Genomic DNA, 18,557 nt, shown 5'->3' with positions numbered 1-18,557 from the left:
CCTACTGTCCTGGCCATACTGGTATTGATACCTGGGCTATGAGCCTGAGGCTCACTCAGGTGTACCTCCAAGTATTCAGTGGTATTCAGTGCTGGCTGACACGCAGACCATGAGTAGCTCTTGCAACCAGATACTCTCAGGAACATCAGCAGCTGCAGGTTTACCTTGTCTCAATCTTCTGAGAAATTGCCAGTTTACAAACACAAGAAGAGCATTTTTAGGCTTTTAAAAACTTCCTCTAATGTCTTATTTTTGGTGATGATGACTTCTGCAAGCCAGAGCACACCTGAGCTCTCCTCCCCATTACTTTACATGAATGTTAGATTTTGCTCATTTCCTTGGATGATTTTGTAGAGCATACATCCCACAAAGTTCTACAACTCTATGAATAGATGCTATTCATAATGGAAAAAAGATCTTGTAGACTGTTTTCCATAAGTACACAATAGGTAGGAGACATAGTAAGTGAATTTACTAACCACTTCTGGAGGGTTATTTGTGCTCCTAAACAGTTGTATATTGGTCCCTAAGGTCTTGTGGATCTAGACCTCTCAATATGCTTTTGGCTGCACTTTCTATGGAGATATTTGGCCTTGAAATCACTTAAGCCAACCTTTTCAAACCTAAATGCCTAATTAGGTATTCTCTTCCTACCTAATGCAAACGCCAGAAGTCCTTTCTATTCCTAAAGCAAAAGAACAAGGTTTAAAGCTGTCTCAGTAGCTCTGACTCCACAGGTACTGATGCAAGCACGTTCCCCTGCCTATCCAGATGACTATCATGCTAATGGCTCACTGCCTGCCTGTGGGCAGCCCTTCTGGGTGCACCTGGCACTGTTTAACCTGCTGGATCTGTTTAAAGCTGTGGGTCCCTACGTGCTCCTAATCGTGAACTTCAGCTGTGCTCAAATCCACCTGTGTGTCTTTCCATCGGAACAGCCTGCAAGCCTGGTTCCTGACAGTGGCCTGATCTGAACAGCCTGCAAGCCTGGTTCCTGACAGTGCCTTGAGCTGCCTGCAGCAGGCAGGACGGGCGGCCTCGCCAAGGACAAATTTTCAAGCTGGCCAAGACGCAACCTGGAACGACGGCGTGGTTCTGAGTTGTCCTTACTACACCTGCCCGCACCAAAGCTCCTTCCACCTTAACTTCATCTCCCACCTCACTCACATGTCCTTCTCCTGCAACTGCAGCCGCAGGCAGAAGCTCCCATAAACCGTGGTATTGCAAAGGGACGACCAGTCCGTAACCATTTGCTCTTGTACCAGAACTTAGTTTGCATGCACTTCGTCTGCGATGAACATTTTTGTTTAAATTGTTGAGGTCTGGACAAAAATCACTACAGAGATCAGGGAGCTGGGCAGTGGCCGTTCCGGGACGAGCCATCAGGGCTGTGCTGTGGGCTGCGCTCGGCCCCATCATGGTTTGACCGTAGCGCAAACTGCTCCTCCCTGGGCACCGCTGTGGCCTCCCCCGGGTACCGAGGTGCCTCAGCCCGCCGTCCTACACCACAGCGGCGGAGCCGGTCTGCTGGGGAACCTCCACTCGGTGCCAAGGTGAGACGGGGACAGGACCCGCCCGGCTCCGGGCACGGGTCTCGTTCGGCATCGCCCGCCCCTTCCGCCGGCGGTCCCGCCCTGCTCCCGGCAGCCCGTGCCGGCATGGCGGCGCCTGGCGCTTAGGGCCGCACGTGTGGGACTCGCTGTGGGGACCCGCCGCCGCCACCATGAAGAGCAAGCCCACGGCCCACAAGTCGGGCAACACGCACCGGGTGAGCGCCCGCCCGGACGCGGCTGCTGGCCGGGGGAAGGGAGCTCGGTGTTAGTGCGGCGGTCGTGCCCGGCTGCCGAAGCGGCACCGCGGCAGGAGGCGTGAGGCTTGGCGGCGTGGCGGGCTCCGCTCAGCGCTGCGAGGGTCCCGGCCGGGGCAGCGGGGCCGGAGAGCGGCTGCTGCCCCGTAGCGGGCAGCTCCGGCCGCCGGGTCACCGTCCGTGACAGGCAGCAGGCTCCCCGCCGCCCTAGCGTAGGACATAATTCAGTGAAATTAACCAGGGCTGTTTCAGGAAGGCTGAGAGCGGGGCAGTTTGCTGAAATCTGGGTAGATTTCTTTGCATCTCTGTCATGGTGTTGTGCAGACGCGTGGGCTGTGAGCCTCTGTGTGCAGGTTGCGGGGTGGAGGGTCAGTGCTGCTCCTGGGCGTTTTGCCTTCATCTTCTTGGAGGGCTGATATTGAGAGGTATTATCCGGCAGCCTGTCTTTAGAAGTGGGGTTTCTGTTTGCAGTGTGTGTACTATTGAGAGATTTGGAAGTGCTGTGCTCAGAATTGAGCAAGAAATGTGTCCTTTTTTTGCAGTTTCTTACCTTTTCGGAGCGCCTAAGCAACATTAATATTGATATTATTCATCGGATTGACAGAACTGGGAGCTATGCTGAGGTGAGAGCAGCAATTGTGATTATTTTCTGAAATAACATGACAAATTGACATAATCCATGAACGAGTCACTTAAGAAATTTATTTAGGAGGAAATTGGAAAGGAGCTCCTGCAAGAACTGCTTTTTCTGGAGCCTTATTTCATGCTTTGATCCCTTTTACTTTACCTGGTCTGCAGTATTGCCATTGAGGGACTTTGTCATTACCGCCCTGATGTCTTCCATGTGGTTGGTGGGCCTGTTTCTGATGCTGCTGTGCCATTTAGCAGTCCTAGGACCAGACTTAGAAAGACTTGCATGTGCTGAGTAGCTGAGTGGTTGCAATAGAATCTGAAGTTTGAAAATCATAAGCTGAAAAAGACCTCTAAGATTATTGAGTGTGACTGTTAACCTAACACTGTAAAGTTCATCATTAAGCCATGTCCCTAAGTGCTACATCTACACATCTTTTAAATATTTCCAGGGATGATTATTGAACCACTGCTCTGGGCAGCCTCTTCTAATGCCTGACCACCCTTTCAGTGAAGAAATTTTCCCAAATATCTAGTCTAAACCTCCTCTAGCACAAGTTCAGGCCATTTCCTCTTCTCCTATCACTTGTCATGTGGGACACATCACTTGTTACCTATGGACACCCACGCACTGGCAACATGTGTATAAAGTAGGAGCATGTGTCTTTATGGATCACAAGGACCATTTCTATGTGTCATATAAATCATCATTATGATTATAGCACTTTGCAGGGTATTGCCACCTGGCCTTCTGGATTGTTCTGAACTTCCCACTCAATAGCTGTGAGGACGCCAAAAGAAAATCCCAAGGCATTGTGCTGGGTGAACTATGGCTCAGCATCTTAGATTATCAAGGCCAGTCAACATAGGTATAAAAAGGAATTATGTAAACAAGTCCTGCATCAGAAAATGTTTTCAAATGTGTTTTGAATATTGAAAGAAAGGCTTATTTTCAGGGAAACTCCATAGTGCCTGTTGAAATGAGTAACTAAGATTTCTTAGAGTATTCTTTAAATGTTTAAGGCACTTGATAGTTGTCTTCATTTGAACCTCTCGTCTTTGCAGGACACAGTAGGGTTGGTAGCTATTTTTCATCTTTGTTTTGGCAGGAGGTTGAAACCTACTTTTTCGAAGGACTGCGGAAATGGAAGGAGCTGAACCTCACTCGCCATTTTGGTATGTCATTTATATTCATGTTTCCTGCTTCCCTTAGACTGCTGAAATATGGTTTTTCTTCATCCAGAGCCAAGTGGGAGACTATTGACTGGTTTTTGGACTGGGCTCTGGAGCACTGTTATTCTTTAACACCCCACATGCTTACCAGGGACTGGACTAGTTTTCAGGGCTTCTCTTTTGTTGTTTGAACAGTGCAATTCTATAATGAAGTGGCCAACAAATGCCAGTCCTTCAACCAGCTGGTTTATTACCAAAGTGCTGTTGTGCAGAGCTTGAAGACACATCTGCAAGTCGAAGGCAGTCTTGCTTACCAGCCCCTATTAAAGTAAGTATATGGTCACAAAAAGTAGTCATAAGCCTTGATGGTATTACAAGTAAGCATGACTCCTGTTGTAAGTGTTCCTTATCTTTATTGTGCTTGAGGAAAATAAGCAATGAGATGCCCAAAGTCGTCATATTTCCCTGGTAGAGCTTTATGGTTCTAAGTCTTCAAAAAAATAATGTTGTGACAAGGCAAACAAATTAGCTGGAGTGTGTACTGAATGTCAGACATTATATTAATGTGCTTTGTTTGACAGTAATAATTTGTTACCTTGTTTACTGTTATCTGCTTGATTTTTTGAAAATCTTAAGATTCTTGCTATCCCCAGGTGATATTAGGTGATAATAGGTGATATTTTTTAAAAAGTAATGCTGCCTTTCTTTCCGAGGGGACTGTGCTGGATTATGCAATGTTTGACTAGGTTTTGATTGTTTTGTTTTTGAAATGCACTAACACTGGTGTATTTTCTGAAACACAGTCTAGTGGTGCAGCTGGCTCGAGATCTTCAGGCTGACTTCTATCCTCACTTTCATGACTTCTTCCTGGCCATCACCAAGTTATTGGATACACAGGATACAGAGCTGTTAGAATGGGCTTTTACCTCTCTTTCCTATCTCTACAAGTATTTGTGGAGATTGATGGTGAAAGACATACACAATATATACAGGTAAAAACCATATTTAATGTCTGTCTTGATCAGCAGTTACTAGATGCTGTAGAAGTGTAAATGCCACATGAATGCATGGCTTAATTCTTCAGTGTACTTTTCAGCATGCTTTCTCAGTTTTTCTCAGAGAGGAACTGGCCAAGCTTCAGGGTGTTGCCAACTGCAGGGACTTCTGGGCTTGCAGAGTTCCTGAGCTGCAGGTGGTTGAAGGCTGATTATGTACTTGCTTGCTGTGTTTTTAAACCTTTCCCAGGTATCTGCTTTTGGCTGCTGCTGTAGACTGACTGAGCATGTGGCCTGACCCAGTGTGACCACTTGTTCAGTCTGAAATTGCTTATGTAGCTGGGCTCTTACTTTTGACATAGACAGTGGTTCCATGTTTCTTCCTCCTAAGTTCAGTTTGGAACAGATGGAGCAAAAAACTGGTTACAAATTTCCTCCCCAGCCCAGGCTAAGCTGTTGAACATATTGAAAAATGATCTGCTCAATTTGAGAGAATCTGAAGCACCACTCCCTCAGCAGTGAACCTGTGATGAGCCATCTGTCACTGTTACTGATACCAGCAAACTGCAAATATTTGTCAGCCTTGCAAACTGAATCTTTCAAAACTTTGAAGTGTACAGGAGAGCCTGTTGGCTCAACTGAAATACAAATCTGGCATATAAATCAACTCTCATTTCACTTACTGCTGCTAAACATATATTTGGAAAATCTTGATGCTGCAATTGAATCTGTGTAGATCTGCAGATTTGAAAGGTATTTCTGATTGTGGCTTAATTTGCCTGGCACTGTCATTTGACCTTCTTTGCAAAACTCTTGTTGTTTATGCAGAGAGAGTGGAAAGGAATATAGATGAGGGAAGGTATTGGCCCTCTCTAGGAGTACAGGTTCTTAGTGTTTGTAAAAAGTGGTAATGTAAACTGGAAACATTTTTTTAACCAGCTGATGGCAACTATTGCATTGCCCCTAAGACAATGGGTTATTTTGTGTCTTTCTAGCCTGTACAGCACCCTGCTGGCTCACCACAAACTCCACATCAGAAACTTTGCTGCTGAAAGTTTTGTCTTTCTAATGAGAAAGGTAAGTGGGATGTTTGTACTTTGGTGCTGTCTTAATTTTGGGGTAGTTTTTGGATTCAATGTGCAATATTAGCTTTTCTCCAGAGAAGGGTTGCAAAGCCTGAACTGGCATACAGTGTGTCCTGAGTTGTCATTTTTTGGTCATTTTGTTGGGTTGTTTGGTTTTTTTTGGTCATACTGAGATTGTCATGCATTCTATGTCACAAGTGGCAAATAGATGCCTTAGCACTCTCTGTTTAGAGACATTAAACTAAATGCCTGTGGTTGGTTTATCTAAAATGACTAGAAATAGTAAGGTAATCCTGCAGAAGGGAGGCTTGAATTTGTATGTGCACATTTTTTGCTGTCTTTTTCACCAGTACTTAAAGGCCTGTGTAGAACTGAAATTCTTGTGACGTTTTTCCACTCCTGAAGATCACTGTATGTAACATTTCCAGGCAGATCAGGCAGCAGCCTTTCATGGAGTAAGGAAAGGGAGCGTTAGTATTTGGGTTTTCTTTAGTCAAAATGTACAAAAACCAGGATTCCTTAGACTGGCTAGCAAGTTTGAGTATCCTCATTTTTGTCCTAAGTTGAGAGACCTTAATAAAGCATGTTCATTTGCTTGGTTGCTTTTGGAAATTTCTGAACTTTAAGTCAAATCCTCAGAAACTGAGGTGTTTACAATATTGGTCCAGAAGTCCCTGCAGTATCTCAAGTGTGGTTCTAGTTTTTGACAACTGGATTCTGTGTTCAGTTGATTCATGTCTCTGTCTCATCAGGACAGGGACTTTTTTGTTTCAGTTGTGACCAATTTAACAGCGCATTTATGCACGTATTTAAATGTGCATGAGAAGAATGAAATCCATATATTTCAGCTGCAGTGACTTCAGTAGACCTGTGTGCATTCTGGGGTTGTGGGAGCTGTAGTGACTGAATAGCTGATCAAATTTCTTCTTTGAATTTCCTTGTGTGGTCACAGAAATAATGAGTTTGAGCTGTTGTGGGAAGGCAGAACTAGGAGAACATGGTGCTGTGGAGCCTTTTGATTGTCTCTGTCCATCTGGCAGCTCTGAATAGAAGATGATGGTTTTTTCTCCTTATGTTTTGTAGGTTTCTGATAAAAATGAACTCTTCAATTTAATGCTCCGTGACCTGGGAGAGCACCCAGAAAAGGTGGAAGGTGTAGGACAGCTGCTGTTCGAGATGTGCAAGGGTGTTCGGAACATGTTCCACTCCTGTGCAGAGACGGTAAAAACAAGATTGCTGCTTTAACTGTTACTGTAACAGGCCTTAGGCAGTGCTCACTGAAACCAGGGCTGTTTTCTCCTTCACCTCAGTGGCTCCTTGGTGATAAGCATGTTGGTAATTACCTGGTAGGATCTGAAAGCCTTCTAAGAATATTTTTGGAGACAGGATGGTTGTTTTAAGTAATTCCTTTTCAGTATGCCTGTATGCTGAAATCACACTTCTTGCTGATATTTCAGATTTCAGGTGATAGCCTATTTTTTTCTCAGTTCTAGAAAGAATTGAGATCACTGGAATATTTTAGCAATACCTTGCACTAATTGATTTTAGGATTGCTAGATTTATTGTCTAAGTGTAAGATCACTATATACTCTTTTCCTGTGCAGGCTGTGAAGTTAATTCTGATGAAGCTGGGGCCTATGACTGAAGAAGAAATTGAGCTACCATGGGTAGCTGTTGGAGAAGCCTTCAAGCAGATGATCAAATCAGCTGCAGTGCATATCCATAAGGAGCATTTTGACATTGTCTTCAAGTGCCTGGAGGTACACTGATTGTTTTTCTTCTTACTGTTATTTTTTTTATTAATGAGTGCAGAGAAAATTCTGCACTTATTGTAGAAAGTGTTTGCATTCTACTGGACCAGAAATGAGTTTTTATCTGCTTTGGGAACACAAAATACAGAGTCATGGGAAAAAGTCCACTCTTCTTTTCTAAGCTCAGAGTTATCCTGGTGGCTGTTTTGTGAGTGAGAAGGGAGCTACTGCAGGTGAGACTTGGAACTCAGTCCTGTAGCTGGGCAAGGATGGTTTGTACAGTCTGCCTTTGCATGAACTGCAGAACCTTTGTTGGAATGTAGTGCTTGTTTTATGTTGCTGAACTATTGGTGGTTCAAAACCACTTTATGATAGTAAAAGGGAAGCTTTTTGCCCTTCAGAGCTTTTTAAGGCAAAGAGTTGGGTTAAACCTGGAAATCCAAGTTTGAGCCTTGCAGCCAAGTACTGAAAATCAGAATGTTTTCAGTCTGGGTGTTCCTGTGTTGCTTGGGGGTTGCACTGTGGTCTGAAGGAGCACAGCTGAGTGCTGTGGGCTGTGCTGTGTTGGATCTGGGTGATGTAGAATAATCAGCAATGACACAGCCTGGCAGCGTGTTTTACTTACCTGACCAACATTTAAAAGTTTGCAAAGATCTGGTAGGGGGATTGAAGCCTCTTGCAGCTGACAACAGACTGTGTCAGTTGTGCTCCTGAGAGGGATGAAACAGGAAACTGCAGGAAATGGTTCACATGAGCTTTTTTAGGGTAGTCCTTCCAGCATGGGTAAATAATTCCTATTGGTTCCTTCTTGAGGCTGCTTTCCTGTGACTAGCCAGTTTCCTAGAAAATCCCATCCTGTTCCTCTGGCCTCACCCAATGTGATAAGCAGTTCAAACCTGACTGTCATTAGCTACAGATTTGTTTATCACTGAATGTTTTGTATCCCTGAGGTTTCTTTGACTCAGCATCTGCAGTTGGTATGAAATCTTGGAAATTTGTGACATATTGCCCTTTATTTTTAATGAGGCTTTTTCTTTGACTCTGGGAACTGATGGATGCACAGGGGATATCTTGCTCAGAGCAAAGTATTCATGTAGTCTGTGATAGCTGTCTAAATTGAGTTCAGTTTGTTGGATCAAGAGTCAAAGTTTTATTTTCTGTCTCTGGACAGAAAAAAACTCTAATGTAGAATGTAAATTATATAAGTAATCTCTCAGCATCCACATTAGCAAAATGATGCATAAAGTGTAAAAGTCCCTAAATTCTGATAATTCCAGTGAAAGCTGGATGCTTCCAAACCATTGTAGGTGTGGAACCCAATATTTCTCTTTCCTACTTTGTATGTCAAGTATCAGTCTTTCTGAGGACCCTCGGTTTAGGAGTTCCTTGTGTTTCTGTCCAAGGAATCTGGGATGTGTTTTTACCTGAGGGAAATTTCACAGTGTTTTTGCACAGTTTAATTTGTGGAATATGTATGAAAGAGCCAACAATAGTTTGTTGGGCAGCTGAGATACTGATTCTTCTGAATGTCCTTCAAATAGCAGTAAGTGAAACAGTCTGTTCATTTATCTGAAGCATTTAAATTCTGCATTTTATTTAAACAGGAGTCACTCCTAGATTTGCAGAGGAAAATAACGAAGGTCAACTGCTCTGTGGCTTCAGAGCAGATGGAAAGGATTCTACAGGCTTATCTGATCTTAGTGGAACATGCAAATGGATCTAAAATCTCACTGCCTGAAGATGTCTGTCAGGTGGGTCACACTGGCACTTAGATGTGTCAGAGAGGTACTGTTTGAATATGGAAGAGGTATGGGCAGCTGAAGCATTTATACACATTTCTGATGCATCACTGGGCTTGGGATTTGAGCGAACAGAGACATACATATATTTTGAATATTGCTACTTCTCTGATCCTGTGGGATTTTACCTCTGTATGGTGATGTTAGTGTAGCCCAGCTTTAAATGAGCAATGGGGAAAATGAGCTACTGCTTCTAGAGTCTGTTCCTGCCACTGTGGAGGAGATCCCCCCCCATATCACTGGTATAGAGCATTTCTGCCAGATTCATGTACATTGACTAGGCTAGATTTAGGGCCTTCAGACTTCAGTGGGGCTATTAGTATTTGTTTCTGTGGGCTGAAGCTTAGAACTCTGTGCCCTCCTGGTCCAGGAACTGTCCAGGCCATTCAGACCAGATAATCATTATCTTCTTGGACAAATATGAGTTCTCTCTTTTCATTTCAGGTTTTAATGAAAATGTTACAGACACCATATCTCTCATCATCTTGCTGCAAGATGTTGCTGAATGCCATTTCTGCATTCCTGCTGGCAGAAAATGTTTTGTTGCCAGATTCTTTGACCAAGGAAGCTATTCAAAAGGTAACAAGGATTGCTGCTTATACCACAAATCCCAGTCTTCAAATTCCCTAGAGCAGGGTGATTTCTGGACATTCTGTTTCAGGCTAGGAAATATGCTGTAAGGTTCCCTTCAGCCTTTTTGCACAGATAATGAAGAACTTGCCCAATGCCCTAAATGAAGTCTGATGATATGTTGGGGTTACCTGACAATCTTGCACAGGCTGTCAGTATAGCAGTGTCTCCATGGCAGACATCATTGTAATGAAATCCAGGCTTCAATTCAAACACCTACAGCCTCTGTAGAGAAAGGAAGGAGAGCAGTGAAGGAATGCATCCTACCTGTGGTGATAAAGCAGATCATTGAGTCAAACTTAGTGAAAAAAATAAAAATCATTAAGTTTCCAAGCATTTAATGAGCATGCATTAGCCTTGTGGACAAGGTTCACACAAGTGCACTTTTGATTTAGAAAGTACAGGGGTAAGCATATTTCAGTAGTACCTTTGCTCCTGGAGCATTGACATTATTAGCTGCATACATTTCTAACAAATGTAGTGTTGCAAAGATCAACAGGAGATTATACTATGGAGTCTGATTCTTTAGTTTTCATGTTACAGGAAATTATAATTTTGCAATTAACAGTGTGGACCATAGTTTGTAGTGTGTATGAAAAAATATTTCAAATAAAAATGCCGCCCAATTTACAACGGGAAGGCAAGACTTCAGTTGTTTAAAGGAGATCAAATTTCATCTGGTCTTCAGTGTTGACTTGTGCTGAAGTAAGATTGGTTTTGCCTGTGCATGAGGCCAGTTTTGCTCAGCAGACTTCGTCAAACATTTGAGGATATTTGTGTAGGTTTGTGTTAAACTGGAGGAGGCTTAAAGCTGTCCTTGTGTTCTGAAGGGTCTGGGAAAGAGAGATCTGGGTGTGTCTTTTATCTTGGCATTGAGGAGTGCTGATCCTGGGTGTCCTGAAGGACTATTCCTGTTTTGGATCCTTCAAAAGCACAGAGGTTTGCTCTGCCCATGAGGTAGTAAGCTTTCTGCAGCGTGCTGCAGAGAAAAATGCCAAGTTGAAATATGTTTTGGGCCTAAGCTTTTTCCTAACACTTAGTGTGTGTGTGCTGCAGTCCTAGAACTTTCAAATTCTGTTCTCCATATCACACAGAAGAGATAGCTCAATTGTCTTTGCACAGAGACAGTAGGATCCAGCAGTGTTGGTCAAAAAGGGTTGTGTCAGTAGGGTTTGTTAAAAAGGACTGTGCATTTCTGTACCTGAACTGTCACTTGGAAACAGTGCTGCTCTGTGTGCTGGAATTAGCAAGAGGGCCAGGCAGAGTATCTCAAGAGTTCAAAGAATGCTTGAATTGTATACCAGAAAACATGTTCCATGGGTAGTGAAGAGCTCACTATGAAATGTCTCTCATTCTGCAACCTTTCACTTGCATCTTGCAGGTATTTGCAAGTAGATTTGAACGGCATTTTCTTTTGGACTTCTCTGAAGCAATGTTCACAATGAAGCAATTTGAGAGGGTAGGTGGAAGTGATTGTGCATTATGTTTATTTTTGTTGCTAAAGGGAACTGGAGATTCCACAGTATACTTACCTGCTTTGAATGCTGAAAGATTGTTGTGTATTGACATGATGTTTATTTAAACTTCTGTTATGATCTGATAAGAAGGAAAGTGGTTACGTGTGCTATTGTGTTCAAGTTGTTAAGGGTTCTCAGGGTTGGAGAACATGATAGGTATCTGTTCACAAAAAGAAGCTTGTTAAGAGAGTGAGTGTGTTATGGGTGGGAGGAAGAGAATGAGTTCTGGAGAAACTAAGGGGAAATGAAGAGTAAGCTGTATAAGTGGTGATCTGGGAGGTATCAAATTAATTAAACAGAATGAGAGGTGAAAGCCAAGTCAAGGATCTGGAGTGTCCTGATAAGACTGGATTTGGTGCAGAATGAGTTTTTGCATTAAATTACAGTCCCTGCTGGTGTCTAGGGGCACCAGAACTGATAAGTCCAATGCTTTGCTGGCTTATTTGTGAGCATTTATATTTCCCTGTGGTTGGTGTCAAGGGTTTTTTTGTGGATTTGATGATGATTAAAAGACTTTCCAATCTTTGACCTTTTTTTTTTTTTTGGTCTCTTCAGCATTTTCTCCCATGCTTTCTAGAATACATTGAACATTGCTTCTCTGGCACAGATGCCATCACAAAGGATGAGGCCGTGGCAATTCTGGCTAAACTCATTTTGGTGAAAGCAGAACCTCCTACAATTGGTTCAATGGCATTTGAAAAGTATCCTCTTGTTTTCACTGAGGCATCTGTCAGGTGAGACTTGTCAAGTTTAGCTAACACTAGATGTGTCTGTGTGGCTCTAGGCCTGAGGGCAGTGCAGAGCACATAAAAGTTGCCCTCCAGTATTTGCTGGAGTTGCATAAAATGGCAGCATTTTTGGCAGATTTGCAAACCAAGTGATATAGTAGGACATCACTTTGCTTTTTGGAATCATATGAGAAGAGATGCTGCTTTGGAAAGGTGGTCACTGATACAAACAGTGTTGTGGTGCACATATGGTGGGGATCTGTTACACCGTGATGCAAACTGCATCCCTTGGCAGTTAATCTTTGTAGTGAGTGCAGCAGTTCAGCTTCTCATCATTGCCAACCTCCTGCCTGTGCCCCAGCTTTTCTCCCTGTATGCATATGTCTTGTCCAGGAGCTTTCTTGGCAGCAGTACAATAGCCTTGCCATAGAACACAGCTGGACATCAAAGGACATGTAATTAATCCAGAAGCAGCACTGTGCTGGCACAGCTTGACTGCTTTTAGTTGCAAACCTAGCTTGGTTGCAATGAAGTGGTTGCTTTCCCCAGAGCCTCTTTAGAGAATTAGGGGTAACCACTGAAGCACAGAATGACCATTGCTAATTTAATGATAGAGATTTTTCTAGTAGTTCTGACTCAGCTAATTCAAAACTTTTGACTTTGCATTGCCTTTTATGTAAGGTCTGGTTTTTCCTTTAAGCAGTCTACTCTGTGTGGTTCTTTTCGTATTTTTATTTAATAGTAGTAGAAGCACTGAGGTTTTGGGAACAGAAAGTTGAGTCAAAATTATTAAATTGGGTTTTCTTCTCTTGTTTTCTTTGTTTCTTGATTTCTATTTTTTCAGTGGTTTGGAGCACAGAGCTGCAAGGACCTTGGTCCTGTTTGGACTGTTTTTTTGTGCTCTTGCATAGAGTCAGTAGTGTAAATTACTGTCAGGATACATCTCAAGAGTTGCATACCCCGTCTCCTATCTAGTTTTTAAATACTCCAATTCTGGAGATTTCTGATCTGCTTCTGGCAGTCTGTGCCAGTACTTTGGTATCTTTATACTTATACAGTTGTTTTTTTATTTATTTGGTCTTTTTGACTTTTGGTTTTTTTCTTGGGTTGTTAGGGGTTTTTCCCCCAGTCCTCGGTGTATAACTTCAACCTTCTTTACAGCAGTTTAAATCCCTTGCTGCTTATCTTATCTGCTGGAAACATAAAGAGCAGAATATTTCTTACTCTTTGCATCAAGCTTTTACAAATAGCAGGCTTTCATCATCATAGATGTCTTAAGATCTTCTTTCTCTAGACCGACAATCCTAATTCCTTGAGGTTTATCTCATAAATTTATTTTCTTAAGCCTCTAATAATTCTTATTGTTGGCTTTTTATGAGCTTCTGTATTTCTTGAAGAGTGAAGCCTATGCAGCTTTCTGGCCATGATCTTGCAAGCACTGGGTGGAATGGAAAGATTGCTGTGCATGAGTGTGAAGGACTCCTGTTCATATGTTCCAGTATGGTGTCAGCCCTTTCTGCCTGCAGATAGGCTTGTTGGCTTGGGCTCACCTTGTGATTCCATTTAAGTCCCAAAACTTTTACCTCACTGATTGTTTTCCGTCATCCATCTGTGTCAATGTTACTGTGGTTTATTAACAACAGTTGTAAAAATGACTCTCAGGTGTCTATATGTCCCAGCTGTGAGGGTGTTCAACTGAGAGCCAGTGTCTTTTCTTCTAGAAATATTATTTGAACTTGAAATAAAGAGCTGACATTTCTTGTGGGCCATGTTTTGTGCTCTTCAGCATGACTAGATGATGTTTTGTTAAGTAGAGGATATGGAGAGGAAAAAAAATCTCTTGTGTTATGCAAGTCCTTTTTGCTAGAAGTAGAAAACATAATTTTGAATATCATAGGAGCAAAAGGAACAATCTCTGATATGCAGTGGTGAATTATTAAAAATTTTGGGTTTATTTTTAGCTCTAATACAAGGCAACAAACAAGTAAAAGACAAGGAGAAAAGACAGGAGTACCAGTGTTGGATCATGTACTGTCCTTAATGCATTTACCAGAGAAGGAAGACATCACTGACCTTTCACAGTCTTGGGTTGCCTTGGTTGTACTACCACATATAAGGTAAGGGATATTCTAAAGTACTGTTGTCATGTATTTCTGTAGTACTGTCTACTTTCTTACTGCCTGTTTGCTGTCTTTCTGTAAGGAATCACTTTACTAAGGAAAAGACGATAAGTGCTAGTGCTAGGCTCAGGAAACTGGGGTAAGATGACAAAAACAAGTGCTGCATGGAAATACCATGAGTCAACAGTAAAGACAGGAATGGAATATCAGCTTCTTGATTGCCTACTCACTAAATTTGGTGCTTTAGTGTATAGAGATGTTCTTGACACATTTCAGTTTGTGTGTTTTAAGCACTATCCTCTCTCAACAGTATTTTTTCAGTAATTATTGAAGGACTAGTTAGAAAGAAGATGCAGTGAAGGCTACAACTTAAATTGTGAGTCAGAAATAGCAAAAACGTTTTGCTGCTGGTTTCAAACTTGGAATGAGCTACATGTAATTTAATAGAGGTAAATGGGATAGAAAATTTTATATGTATGTCAGTGTAACAGAAATAAAAGTCTTCCCATTTATTTTGAACAGACCAATGAACAAAGACCACATCCTGCCTCATGTGACAAGTTTTATAGACTCTCTCTTCACAGCCATTGACAAAGGAAGCCTCTGCAAAGGTCAGTTAGTTACTTCCTGTTTATTTGCTTTTTGTTGATATAAAAAAAATAAAAGCAATTTTTATGATTGTACAAAGCATGAAAATGAATAGTGGTAGCATTGTATCCAAAATTACCAGCTTGACTTAAACTAGAAGAGCAAAGCTTGGGAGGAAACAACCTCCAGGAGACAATGGAGGAACATTTGCTCTTCATAATAATGATGAGGTGACAGATGTCCTGCACAGTGGAAGACAGAGGTAATTGGGAAGGAAAAGAAGAAAGTGAGGAAAAAAAAAGAGGAAGAAAATCTATCTAAATCAAATTCAAGCTGAAGCTGTCAAGTGAAGGAGAGACTATTGACTCATAAGCTCCAATTCAAACCTGTAGTGCAAAGTTTAGGACATTAGCATCTGTCAGTGCATAGCTACTCATCAGTGACTGCTATAAACTCCAATTAAATATCATTGTCTCAAACCCTTTGAGCTCCATGTTGGGTGCCAAAAAAGACCCTTATGGTTTAACCCCAGCTGGCAACTAAGCCCCACCCAGCTGCTCACCTGCTCATACTTGTCCAGTGGGATGGAGCAGGGAATCACAATAGTAAAAGTGGGAAAGTTTGTGGACTGAGATGAAGGCAGCTTAATAGGTAAAGCAAAAGCTACACACAGAAGCAAAGCAAAAGAAGGAATTTTACCACTTCCTATGGGTGGGCAGGAAACTTCCAGGAAAGCAGCATTATGCCATGCATAATGGTGGCTTGGGAAGACAAGCACCATCACTCTGAACATTCCCCAGTTTATCTGCTGAGCATGACCATATGGTTTGAAATACCCCTTGGGTCAGTTGGGGTCAGCTGTCCTGGATGTGTTTCCTCCCAGCTCCTTGTGCACTCCCAGCCCACTCACCAGTGGGCTGGTGTGAAAAGCAGAAAAGGCCTTGATGCTTTGTGAGTGCTGCACACTGATAACAAAAACATCCCTGTGTTGTCAACACTATTTTCAGCACAGATCCAAGCCAGAGACTCATACCAGCTGCTATGCAGAAACTCAGCTCTATCCCAGCCAAAACCAGCACGTTCTCTGCCTGTTATTCAGTACCATTTATGTCATGCTCAGGTACCACACTATCCAATGCAGCCTCATTATCCACCTCTTCCCCTCCCATCCTTTGATGCAATATCGTTCCCCTAGTCTGTGGACCACCTCTGTAAAATGTTCACAGAATATCTGCTGAGTTCATTTTGTCCACAAATCTGGGTTCCATCTATTATGGTGGTCACTCAGGACAGGAGGGTTGGTGTCCTGTGTGGTATTGTTTGCCACCAGAGTCAGCTCATGTTAATTCACTGCTGCACTTAACACTGCTTCTTGTAAAGCTTGTCCTCCATTGGTTTGGGTGGTTCCTGCTATAGGAATTCCTACAACATGTGACTTAGACCTACAAGATGCTACTGAAATGGGTTACAACAATTTAAAGTAGTATCTTTTATAATCTCCACCCCAGTCCCTTTGGGCCAGGCCACAGGGCTTAACATTGCAATGAACTCTTCTCCTTGCCCCTGCTGGGGTTTGAATTTCCCCACAATCTTGTTAGGGGCAGTACCTGCTCCAAGTGGAGTCTTACCTAGAAGTCCCAGTTTTTCCTGGGGTATACCTGCTGTGGTGTAGGCTTCCCCATCACCACAGGTGTTTTGGGGTGTACCTGTTCCAGGGCAGCCTTATCCATGGGCCACAATGATATGCCTGCTCCAAATGTGGCCTTACCCATGGCTGCTCTCCCTCAGGAGTGTACCTGCTCTGTCATGAACTTGTCTGTGGCCACACACTTTGAGGTGCTCCAGCATGACCTCATGCATAGCTGGGGAGGACTCACAGTGTACCTGCTGCAGCATGTACTTACCCACAGGCACAGATGCTTCAGGTGCACTTTCTCCAGCCTGGATTTACCCTTGGGTCACAATTCCTTCAGAGGTACACCTGCTGCAGCGTAGACATAACTAAAGCCATAGCTGCTTTGAGATGTACCTACTTTGTCATGGACTTAACCTCAGCCAGCAACTGAGCCCCACACAGCTGCTTGCTTACTCAGCAGGGATGAGGGGAGAGCATCAGAAGAGTAAAAAGGGAGAAAACTCAAAGGTTGAGATACAGATAGTTTAACAGATAAAGCAAAAGCCATGCATGCAAGTGAAGCAAAACAAGGAATTCATTCACCACTTCCCAAGGGCAGGCACGTGTTCAGCTATCCCAGGAAAGCAGGGCTCCATCACTCATAACAGTTACATGGGAAAACACATGCCATGCCTTCTTCTTGACCCTGTTTTAAATGCTGAGCATGGTGCTGTCTGATAGGGGATATCTCTTTGATCAGTGGGGTCAGCTGTCCCAGCTGTGTTCCGCTGGGGGAGTTAGTTTTCCTCACAGTGGCTGGTATGGGGCTGTGTTCTGGATCTGTGCTGAACACAGGGTTGATAATACAGAGATGTTTTTGTTACTGCTGAGCCTACTGCTGCTGCCAGGGCCTTTTCTGCTTTTCATGGTGCCATGCTGCCAAGGAGGCTAAGGGTACATGGCAGGCTGGGAGGAGGCACAGTCAGGACAGGTGACCCCAGCTGTCCAAAGGGTATTCCAGACCTTACCTTCATGCTCAGTATATAAATTGTGGGGAAGGAGGAGGAAGGGAGGGGATGTTTGAAGTGATGGCATTTGTCTTGCCAAGTCACCACTACATGTGATGGGGCTCTGCTCTCCTGGAGATGGATCAACACCTGCCTGCCCATAGGAAGCAGGTTCTTGTTCTGTTTTGCTTGTGTGCGTGGCTTTTTTGCTTTATCTCAACCCACAAGTTTTCTGCTTTTACCCTTCTGATTTTCTCCCTGATGCTGCTGGTGGGGGAGTGGGCAGGTGGCTGCAGGGGGGTTGGTGGCTGGCTGGAGTTCAATGACAACACCTCTCCCAATGCCTTGTGTACCCCCAGCCTCCCCACTGGTGGAGTGGGGTGAGGAGCAGGAGAGGAGCGGGGAAGCCCTTGGTGCTGTGTGAGTGCTGCTCATTGGTAACAGAAACACCTTTCTGTTATCAGCAGTTTCCAGCACAAATCCAAAACAGGGCTACATTCTAGCTGCTATGAAGAAAATTGCCTCTATCCCAGCCAAAACCACCACACCATCTCTGACCCAAGTGGCACCACCAGTTCTAAATGCTGCATCTTTTCTCCAGGAAGAGATGGTTACTGGTTGTCTTCCCTCTCTGGCCAGAAAAAAAAAAAAAATTACCTGAGCCTGCATAGAGCAGGGCAGTTACTCAGAGAGCTGGAAAGTATTTGACCTTGTGACAAGCTATAAACAACTTCTGGAATGCTCCAGGTTGAGTGTTCGTTGTTCCTTTGTTTGTAAGGGCTGTCTGTCATTTTCCATTTATAATACCTTTGTTAGTATTCCTAAATGTATCCACCAATCAGCTCTATTGCTTTTCCTTCTTTAAAGAAGCTTTGTCAAGCATTTAGGTCTTTCTTTTATCATATTTGCAGGTTTTTCATGCTGTCATGATTGTTTTATTGGTAATGTACTTAGCCTAAAAAACCCAAGAATTTATTTTCTTGGGTCTCATCTTTGCTGGCAGTAGTAGCAGCACTGCTCAGGCTCTGTTTGCATGCCAGAAGCACATTGCTATTTCTTCCTTTGTTGATAAGGGAAAAGAAAATAAATGCATCCTCACTCCTGTACTCATG

At 43.2% G+C, this 18,557-nt stretch overlaps 1 protein-coding gene across 1 annotated transcript in view; it reads left to right on the top strand.

The window, feature by feature from the left end:
* Positions 1-1,608: 1,608 nt before the first annotated feature.
* UTP20 (UTP20 small subunit processome component) overlaps positions 1,609-18,557 on the top strand; it is a 63,043-nt gene continuing 46,094 nt past the window's right edge. Inside the window, exons 1-14 of the mRNA XM_005480724.4 lie at positions 1,609-1,768; positions 2,350-2,430; positions 3,547-3,613; positions 3,806-3,938; positions 4,414-4,602; positions 5,601-5,682; positions 6,774-6,911; positions 7,295-7,450; positions 9,046-9,192; positions 9,685-9,819; positions 11,252-11,329; positions 11,943-12,121; positions 14,077-14,232; positions 14,758-14,846. Coding sequence (XP_005480781.2) covers positions 1,724-1,768; positions 2,350-2,430; positions 3,547-3,613; positions 3,806-3,938; positions 4,414-4,602; positions 5,601-5,682; positions 6,774-6,911; positions 7,295-7,450; positions 9,046-9,192; positions 9,685-9,819; positions 11,252-11,329; positions 11,943-12,121; positions 14,077-14,232; positions 14,758-14,846 — 1,675 coding nt within the window. The 5' untranslated portion in view covers positions 1,609-1,723. The remainder of the gene's footprint in view (positions 1,769-2,349; positions 2,431-3,546; positions 3,614-3,805; positions 3,939-4,413; positions 4,603-5,600; positions 5,683-6,773; positions 6,912-7,294; positions 7,451-9,045; positions 9,193-9,684; positions 9,820-11,251; positions 11,330-11,942; positions 12,122-14,076; positions 14,233-14,757; positions 14,847-18,557) is intronic.

Source organism: Zonotrichia albicollis, chromosome 4 (assembly GCF_047830755.1).
Source record: "Zonotrichia albicollis isolate bZonAlb1 chromosome 4, bZonAlb1.hap1, whole genome shotgun sequence".
NCBI lineage: Eukaryota > Metazoa > Chordata > Aves > Passeriformes > Passerellidae > Zonotrichia > Zonotrichia albicollis.
This window is presented reverse-complemented; position numbering and strand designations above follow the sequence as displayed.